Consider the following 10,000-nt stretch of genomic DNA (forward strand, 5'->3'; position numbering starts at 1 on the left):
GCCTTTAAAGCGGACAGACAGGCAAAATATGTTACAGACTGATCGGAGGGGTCGATGTCAACAAAACACACGTACCGCAATGTTCCTCATCGGTGCGGTCAGGACAGTTAGTGTACACACACACACACACACACAACACACACACACACACACACACACACACACACACACACACACACACATGTACACACACATGTACACACACATACGCACACACATACATACACACACACTGACACACACACACACACAACACACACACACACACACACAGTGACACACACACACACACACACACACACCGCAGTTTTTCTCATCACTTCCGTCTTGACAGTCTTCGAGCCCGTCGCAACGTTTCCTTGGGGGAATGCACTGCTTTCCCGCGCACTGCCACCACTTGTATTCACCAGGGCACCTCCACCGGTCTGGCAATACACACACAGACAAAATAAACACAAAAATATTACTGACTAGCCTGTGTAAATAAACGACGCGTTGACCATATAAGGAACATAAATAGCAGTCAAAGAGTGTGCTAAACGTTTTTCAATTGCAAGTCATGTTCCTTTGGTCAAACGAGTCATTTTTAATTTCCATAATAAAGTAAAAGGTGGTATAAAGCTGTGGAATAACCGGGGAAACTGTGCTGCTACTTTCTGAGCATGCCGACACAATTTTGCCCAAACTAAAGGAGATTTTCACCGGTTCGAACCAACATTTCCTGTCCCACCACATTAGAATGTTCCCATACCATCTTTATTCGTTGCCATGGTCTTGGAGAAAAGGATTTTATTTGCATTATACTCGTTCGCAACTGAAATACACCCCAAAAAAGACACACACACACACACACACACAACACACACACGCACACACACACAACACACACACACACAATACACACACACAACACACACACACACACACACACGCAACACACACACACACACAACACACACACACACACACACACACACACACACACACACAACACACACACACACAACACACACACACACACACACAACACACACACACACACACAACACACACACACACACACACACAACACACACACACACACACACACACAACACACACACACACACACAACACACACACACACACACAGGGACACACACACACACACACACACACACACATACACACACACACACACACACAACACACACACACACACACACAACACACACACACACACACACAACACACACACACACACACAACACACACACACAACACACACACACACACACACACACACACCACACACACACATACACACATATATATACACACACAGATACACACACACATACACACACACACACACATACACACACATACACACACACATACACACACACACACACACACACACACACACACACACACACACACACAACACACACACACACACACACACACAACACACACACACACACACACATACACACACAGAGACACACACACATACACACACACACACACATACACACACATACACACACACATGTACACACACACACACACACACACACACACACACACACACACACACACACAACACACACACACACACACACAACACACACACACACACACACATACACACACAGAGACACACACACATACACACACACACACACATACACACACATGCACGCACACATGTACACACACACACACACACACACACACACACACACACACACACACACACACACACACACACACACACACACACACACACACACACACACACACACACACCGCAGTTTTTCTCATCACTTCCGTCTTGACAGTCTTCGAGACCAGGAAGGTTCCCGTCGCAACGTTTCCTTGAGGGAATGCACTGCTTTCCCGCGCACTGCCACCACTTGCCTCCACCCGGGCACCTCCACCGGTCTGGCAATACACACACAGACAAAATAAACACAAAAATATTACTGACTAGCCTGTGTAAATAAACGACGCGTTGACCATATAAGGAACATAAATAGCAGTCAAAGAGTGTGCTAAACGTTTTTCAATTGCAAGTCATGTTCCTTTGGTCAAACGAGTCATTTTTAATTTCCATAATAAAGTAAAAGGTGGTATAAAGCTGTGGAAAAACCGGGGAAACTGTGCTGCAACTTTCTGAGCATGCCGACACAATTTTGCCCAAACTTAAGGAGATTTTCACCGGTTCGAACCAACATTTCCTGTCCCACCACATTAGAATGTTCCCATACCATCTTTATTCGTTGTCATGGTCTTGGAGAAAAGGATTTTATTTGCATTATACTCGTTCGCAACTGAAATACACCCCAAAAAAGAAACCTTGGCCGTTTAAGTTCTATCGTTTGCATCGAACAAGGTGCACACTGTACTTGTGTCGTGAGAACAGGCTGACAGCGACGAGTGATGGTTATTTTGCATAATGAAGACTATATGAAGTCAGGCACTTACTTACTGTATCCTTATCCGTATGTGTTGCAAGATCGTTTCTTTTTACTTTGCACCAGAGTCACCGTTTACTAACTTGCATCAGCTGTGGACTTCGCACGACACAGTTCGTTTTGTCACTGAAAAGAGCGACCTTGGTATTGGTTACGTCAAATGTTCGCAAACAAATTGCATTTTTTTTCTTTCTCAAAATACGTCATGTTTGAGTGATGTGCTGTTTCTCCAGATTTTTGCGATGTGAACCCAATACGACACACAAATTCCCGTTTACTTCTACAGTGGCAGTCGACAAACACAAATAATCCACACAAAAATGAGACTTAATATTAGCGATCTAAAGAAAGACTTAGTTGAGCGACACCTTGCGGAAAACAGCGTATGCGACTGTGGTGATGGAACAGAAACCGCAACACACTTCTTACTAGAATGCCGTTTACACTTAGCTGCAAGAAACAACACAATCAACAAACTAACCAACAACCTCATACACACAGATATTCTATTTCATGGAAACCCCTCCTTGCAAACAAAAATTAACAAAAAAATCTTTTTAACAGTGCAGGAATTTATTGGACAGTCCGGCCGTTTCGAAAGATAAACATGTAAAGTGAAAGCAAAATCGATACGTCTACTCGTCTCTCTCTCTCTCTCTCTCTCTCTCTCTCTCTCTCTCTCTTCTCTCTCTCTCTCTCTCTCTCTCTCTCTCTCTCTCTCTCTCTCTCTCTCTCTCTCTCTCTCTCTCTCTCTCTCTCTCTCTCTCTCTCTCTCTCTCTCTTTGCGGCAATCCACCAATACGGATTCTTTTAGAACCAAATATTCTTTCCATTTAATGAACTCTATGAACAAATAAACTTGATTGGTATGTTCTCTTTGTATACAGTTGTACATTATCGGAATTATGGTTTATTGTGACAAAATCACGAAGATTTGGCTCTGTAATACATTGTTTTGCTGAGCTAATGTATTGTTGGGTTACTTTCCGTTTATCTTCATTGCTTTACACCCAATTTTGAACACTACCTTATGATCTACAATGCTTCTACATAATGCGCTTCGTGTACATAAACTTATATGTTCTACCATTAATGTTTTTATGTAACCTTTTTTATTTTTTTCTCTCCCCTAGTCATAGTTATAGTAAAATAGTTTAGTCCCTCTTTAGGGCGAGGGCCAGATGCAAAAAAGCATATCTATGCTTATTCTTGTCACCCTCGAAAAATAAAGATTTGTCATTGTCATTGTCTCTCTCTCTCTCTCTCTCTCTCTCTCTCTCTCTCTCTCTCTCTCTCTCTCTCTCTCTCTCTCTCTCTCTCTCTCTCTCTCTCTCTCTCTCCCTCTCTCTCACTCTTCCCCTCCCTCCCTCCCTCACTCTCTCCCTCCCTATCTCTTACTCGCTAACACCATAAATATTATATATGTATTCTTAAACGGATTTTTGTTTTGATGTACAATTTTCATTCAATTTTCTTTTCATGTTTGCTTGCTTTTCATTTAAACTGTACAATAGCCGCCATTTATATGTAATTTTCTAGAAAACTGTAAACACCACTATAAGCATTATGCTTGTTGTTGTTTACTCAATATGCGTTTTTTTTGTAAATAATGCACAAACGTTGAATAAAAACAGTTTAAACCAAATACATACCACAGTTTCTCTCATCACTGCTATCACCACAAGAGTCCCATCCATTGCAGCGCCTCTCCAAGTCGATGCATCGTCTGTTGTTGCACCGCCACTCCCCTGATAGACACTCTGTGAGCAAGAGGACAACTGGTTATTGTCCAGCCGAGGGGCTAGCGGAAGACGTTATCAATTCACACCTGTCAATTTCTGTTCCACTGCATGTCTCGGTCATGGTCAGGCTGTGAGTACCCAAACTCTTTCACAAACAGTTGCGGATAGGCCTACTGACAGTAGCGTCACGCCAGAAATGTCAACTCAGATTCTGAACACTATTAAACAGTAAGTGGACAGATTCCAGTCACTTGAAGCCAGTATAAACCTGATGAGAAGTGATCTTGGTTCCATCAAAAAAGACATAGGACTGGTCAAAAGCAGATGCGATGAGATTGACAGACGATGTGACAGGATAGAGAATAACAGCCAAAAGCTAGCGTCTACGGTGCAAGCCCACAAAGCCGACATCAAGGAACTGTTTACGGCCGAGCACAGACAAAACAAGAAACTAAGTCCATCTCACGATGAACACGAGCCATGTTCCTTATTTCATGTATGCGGTAATAGTACCAATGGAATTTATTGAATAAACTTGTTTAAACAAACACGAGCCGAAATCATATGCACTCGACTTATGAAATAGAAAGAAATCAAATACGACGAAGAGAAGAAAAAGTTTGAAAGTACCATTGAACTTCCATGTCGGCGTGTGGCTGAGCTTAAAATAGGAATGTTGTTGCAATCTGTTATTTTTGAAAATTGTGGTAGTTGTTATGTATTATTTTAAGAGCAAAGGAATGATGGGAAAAAAAGAAAAAAAAAGGAATAAATGCAGAATTTCTTTCATGAGAGTCAAAAATGTAGAAAGTTTGAGAATTCAGATCACTATAGATACCCACACTTGACTCGTGAAACGTTGCAAGAACAAAATGTGACAATGCAAGAGCTTGCTGCAATCCCTCCGACAACGGCATTGTGGAAAAAGCATTGTCCAATACTACAGTCGAATTTGTGTGTCCTGAAAACGCATCGACCACATATTCAATGTGCACTGGATGACCGGCGACAGATGAGGGCAAGTGTTCATGTCCCAAATATCCGTCAATACCGAGTTCAGCAGAAAGTTGACTGTACAGAGCAGATCCTTCGAACAAAACATTGTCCAAATCACTTGGCTGAATTAAATTGAACACATCATGACTATGCGAAATTTGCAATGGTGACTGCGAGTGCGAGACCGGCGAATCGCAAAAATTGGCGACACCCAAAAAGAACAGCAAAGCAGAAAGTGCAATCGCCGTGCATTGACGACCGCGCACCGGGTCGAAAATATCACAGCCTTGGTGAAGATTAGCGAGTAATGATCTTACCATGATTGTTGTTTGCTTGTCCAACGTCGAATGGTGAAATTTCCCTCTTCTCTGTCCTCCACGACGCCGTCCTTTTCCCAGCATAGGTCGCGTGTTCTACATCCGCTTTGATTGCGTACGCATGCGCAGGTATCGGCAATGCGATCGTGACGTCACAGCCACTGGTTTTCTAAGCGGCGGCCATCTTGGTAAGCAGGATATTGCGTGCTTCGGCTGCTACTAGTGCTAGTACCGGTTCAGTTAGCGTTTGGGAAGTTCTTCGGCTGTCATCAAGGGGGAGTAGTACTATCCCCATCAATCTAATACTGCCTTGTGAAGGCGAGGATGTAACATTCCTCGACAAAATAGTGGTTGTTTGCTGTGCCCTGACCAACATGTGTCCAAGTGTGGTGTGATTGTGTTTGACTCTGAAGATGTGTGTGTATAGCATTCTGGAATCATCCCATTGTATCAGAATTGTGTTTACAACTTTCTTGTTGTGCTCTGACTTGTATGTGCAGTGACATGGTGATTTGTTCTGTTATTTTCAGAGTTTAAATGGCTTACATTAAGTAACAGTCACACCAACAAACACTAAAACAGGCACATATGTATGAACAGCTCAAGTCATGTGTATGGGACAGAAGAAAGATTTATTTTGTGTCACATTATCATTATAACATACACATGCATGTACATTCTATGAGTCTAGTACTAGTAGACAGCTGCACATTCTTTTTCCAATGTTGTACTTTTCTGTGCATGTGCTCACAGTACAAAAATAAAAAATAAAAACAGAACACATTTGTTTATGAAGTCAACCAAATATTTGTAATGTGTGTGTGTGTGTGAATTCAGATTTGGCACACAAATGAAACAACAAGTAAGTGTGCAAGACTTGCACAGTTAGGCAAATACATACTTCAAAATATGCAGTCACTCAGTCTTATAACCTCAAACAGCATGACACTGACAGAAAACCCCCAGACAGCTACACTAAGCTAAAGTGACATGTCAAGGCAAGCCGGACAAAACCAAGCATCATCTTTCCCTGGCAAATGATCAAGTCCAACACATGCCGTGTGGTACCACTGAACTTTGCAATTTTCACTGTCACAAGCAACAAGGTACGTCAGCATGTCGCCGAATGTCAACTGAGGAAGTTTCTCGGCATCTACAGACCACTCTTTGTCTCCTAATTCGTATGGATCGCACCCGTTTAGACTCTTGAGTTTCTCAATGTATCTTGCTTTTGGCTCAGGTTCCAATTTCTCGATGTATTTCAGTTTTTCTTTGGCCTTTCGCTTATCCGTTTTCGATCAAGACACGGTGCCAAAGACTGAAGGAAGCGGAAGTCTGGCAGTGTTGCTTACCAAGATGGCCGACGCATCACGCGTGCATGGGAACACCTACGTCATCGCGCATTGCCGATTCATCGTCTGCTGTTCGAGTCAAAAGTTGAAAGCAAAGTAATTCCTGTAAGCCTGCCACTTATTTATAAAAGAAACGTTTGATACTTTTACCAAACAGTTAGTATAATGCACGCTCTACCTGTATTCGTCTTTAAATTCTGCAAGACTGAAGCGAAAGAGGTCTGTCTCAGTTTTGTGGTCAGTTTGTTGTGTACATTTACACACGCACAACGAACAACACATGCACAGGCCCGGGGGAAGCTCTCCTTTCTTATGTCCGACCATAGACGTATACATGTAGTTTACATGTTTATTAGTCATCTATTTGATTGATTACGTGAATGATATGACGGAGAATCGCATCGGTTTGATGCCGTGAACCCAACCGTGGCTGTGGCTGTCGTTTGAAGTAGCCTACTTCTTTATAAAGATTCATTTACATTCTACTTCTGACCAAGGCATGTTTGGTACCTACTGAATCCTTGTTGCGTGTAGTTTTACGTGGCACGTTGCCCAAAGTTGTATTCTTGAGGAGCATAAAATAAAACGTGTTACAAAGTTATCTCAAAACTCTGCAGTGACTGCTCGCGCAGCAGGTCAGCTAATTATAGCACGCAGCCTCCACAGACAGCTTTCGAGCCGAGACCATATGACTCGCCGCTCCTGCGGCTCGTCAATGACGAAAGAGCGAACGTATTATCAGAGGTTCAAAGTGTGAAGGAGGATATTGAAACACTTGACACAGGAATGGACAGATTAGAGGAGTTGTCCAGACGAGACAACTTACAGATGTATGGCATACCGCACAGGGGAGATTGAGAGTGGGAGAGTTATGACACATGTGCCAGTGCTGTGGTTGAAGTACTGAATAGCATTGAAGGACAACAGGGACGGAGAGAGGAGGACATTGCTCGAGCCCACAGAGTCGGACAAAGCAGGAATGGAGCACCCAAGCCAATGATCATTAAGTTAAGTCGCTGGGGGGACAAGATGTTGGTCAGACCGTAGTTTCAGAGATGCTCTTGAGCGGAGAGGGGTGCGCGTCGCAAATGACCTGACGAAGAACCAGACAAGGATTGTTGCCGAGGCAAAGAAGGAGGGGAAGGCAGCGTTCTTCAAGAAGGGCAAGCTGACAGTTGGACCGAGACGGCCTGACAGCAGGAGTTACTCGGAGGTGGCCGTAGCAGACGACACAAGGGACGCAACTTCTCCTGATCGCACAGCTGACCTTGCAAACAACGCACAACCACCACACACACACACACACATACACACACATACACACACACACACACACACACACACACAGCAACACAAACACACGCGCGCACATACACATGACACTTCTGCCCCCCCACACACACACACACGCACACACACACAACCACCCACACACACACACACACACACACGCGCGCACATACACATGACACTTCTGCCCCCCCCCCACACACACACACACGCACACGCACAACCACCCCCCACCCCCCACCCCACACACACACACACACACACACACGCGCGCACATACACATGACACTTCTGTCTTCTGAGTCAGTCTCTGTCTTCTGAGTCAGTCTCTGTCTTCTGAGTCAGTCTCTGTCTTCTGAGTCAGTCTCTGTCTTCTGAGTCAGTCTCTGTCTTCTGAGTCAGTCTATGTCTTCTGAGTCAGTCTATGTCTTCTGAGTCAGTCTATGTCTTCTGAGTCAGTCTATGTCTTCTGAGTCAGTCTCTGTCTTCTGAGTCAGTCTCTGTCTTCTGAGTCAGTCTCTGTCTTCTGAGTCAGTCTCCCGTTGAAATAAAGAAGGAAGTAATACTGAAGGATACTGTTACAGAGTTGCCTTTCCTCGTTTTCACGTAAACAAAAGACTTTTGATTATCGCTTCTTTGTTCCAGACCATAGCGTCTTCAGGGAGTCAATTGTGAGTCGTCGCAATCTTTCCTGTTCTCAATTTCTAAGATGCCCGAATAAACGAGGTTCGAGTTTGTACATTTAATCAAGTTTTGACTAAATGTTTTAACATAGACGGGGAATCGAGTGTTGTGGTGTTTGTATGTCCGTCTGTCTGTGTGTATTGGTATAAGTAGAGCGATTCAGAGAAAACTGCTGGACCTATCTTCATGAAACTTCACATGAATGTTTCTGGGTATGATATCCCCAGACAATGTTTCCATTTTTTCGATAAATGTCTTTGATGACGTCATATTCGGCTTTTAGTGATAGTTGAGGAGGCACTGTCACGCCCTCGATTTTCAACCAAATTAATTGAAATTTGGGTCAAGCAATCTTTGACTCAGTCCGGACTTTGGTATTGCATTTCAGCTTTGAGGCTTGAACATGAGTTTTGTAGTTTGCTCATTAAAGTTGTCATAAAAACGAATTTTCACTTGCATATTTAAAAATGATTGAATTGTATTTCTCATCTTCTCCTGAGTCAAAGAAAATATACAGACATGTTAGGTTTAACTTTAAAAACGCGCTCAGAATTTAAGAAAGTAGGTTGAGTATAATGTTCGCATGCTTCGCGGAGACGAGCGTTAACCGTCGGTCTTCGGGTATGGTTAGCCGAGACTATCTGAATGCAGATTTGGGGATGATTGGTTTTGGGAGATCTTTTAGTTTGATGCCTACATATTGACTAAATGTTTTTATATCGCTTCACGTTGCTTGTTATGGGTTGTTAACGAGTGATTACCCTTGCTTTTCCTCTGGCAAATAACTTCACACGTGCTTCTGTCCACGTGTTTCCGACACACCCCTCACTATCTATTGGACACTCCAATGTTTGTCGGAGTAGAAGCAAGGGCATTCACTCTTTCACAACCCATACAAACCCGACAGAGTTATTTTCTTAATTTGTCTGTTGAAGACACACTCCCTCACATCAATCCCCGGTCACAACCTCCAAGTTTGATAGTGAAACCTATCAATGGTATATGTCGTATTGAAAAGTGATTTAGAAACCCATAGCTAATATATAATGTAAAATCGTCAAAAATCCCCTTAGAGCTACAAGTTGTTAACATTTTTGACATATTCATGTCATTCAAAAAACAAATACCCAGATAGACCCAGATAGACCCAGATAGAC

General features: G+C 43.1%; 1 protein-coding gene across 1 annotated transcript in view; it reads right to left on the reverse strand.

The window, feature by feature from the left end:
• Positions 1-10,000, reverse strand: part of LOC138976790 (uncharacterized) — a 33,874-nt gene that overhangs the window by 22,255 nt on the left and 1,619 nt on the right. The window contains exons 2-4 of the mRNA XM_070349680.1: positions 4,115-4,222; positions 1,795-1,929; positions 303-425 (exon numbers count right to left, since the gene is read on the reverse strand). Coding sequence (XP_070205781.1) covers positions 303-425; positions 1,795-1,929; positions 4,115-4,222 — 366 coding nt within the window. The remainder of the gene's footprint in view (positions 1-302; positions 426-1,794; positions 1,930-4,114; positions 4,223-10,000) is intronic.

Source organism: Littorina saxatilis, linkage group LG9 (assembly GCF_037325665.1).
Source record: "Littorina saxatilis isolate snail1 linkage group LG9, US_GU_Lsax_2.0, whole genome shotgun sequence".
NCBI classification, from domain to species: domain Eukaryota; kingdom Metazoa; phylum Mollusca; class Gastropoda; order Littorinimorpha; family Littorinidae; genus Littorina; species Littorina saxatilis.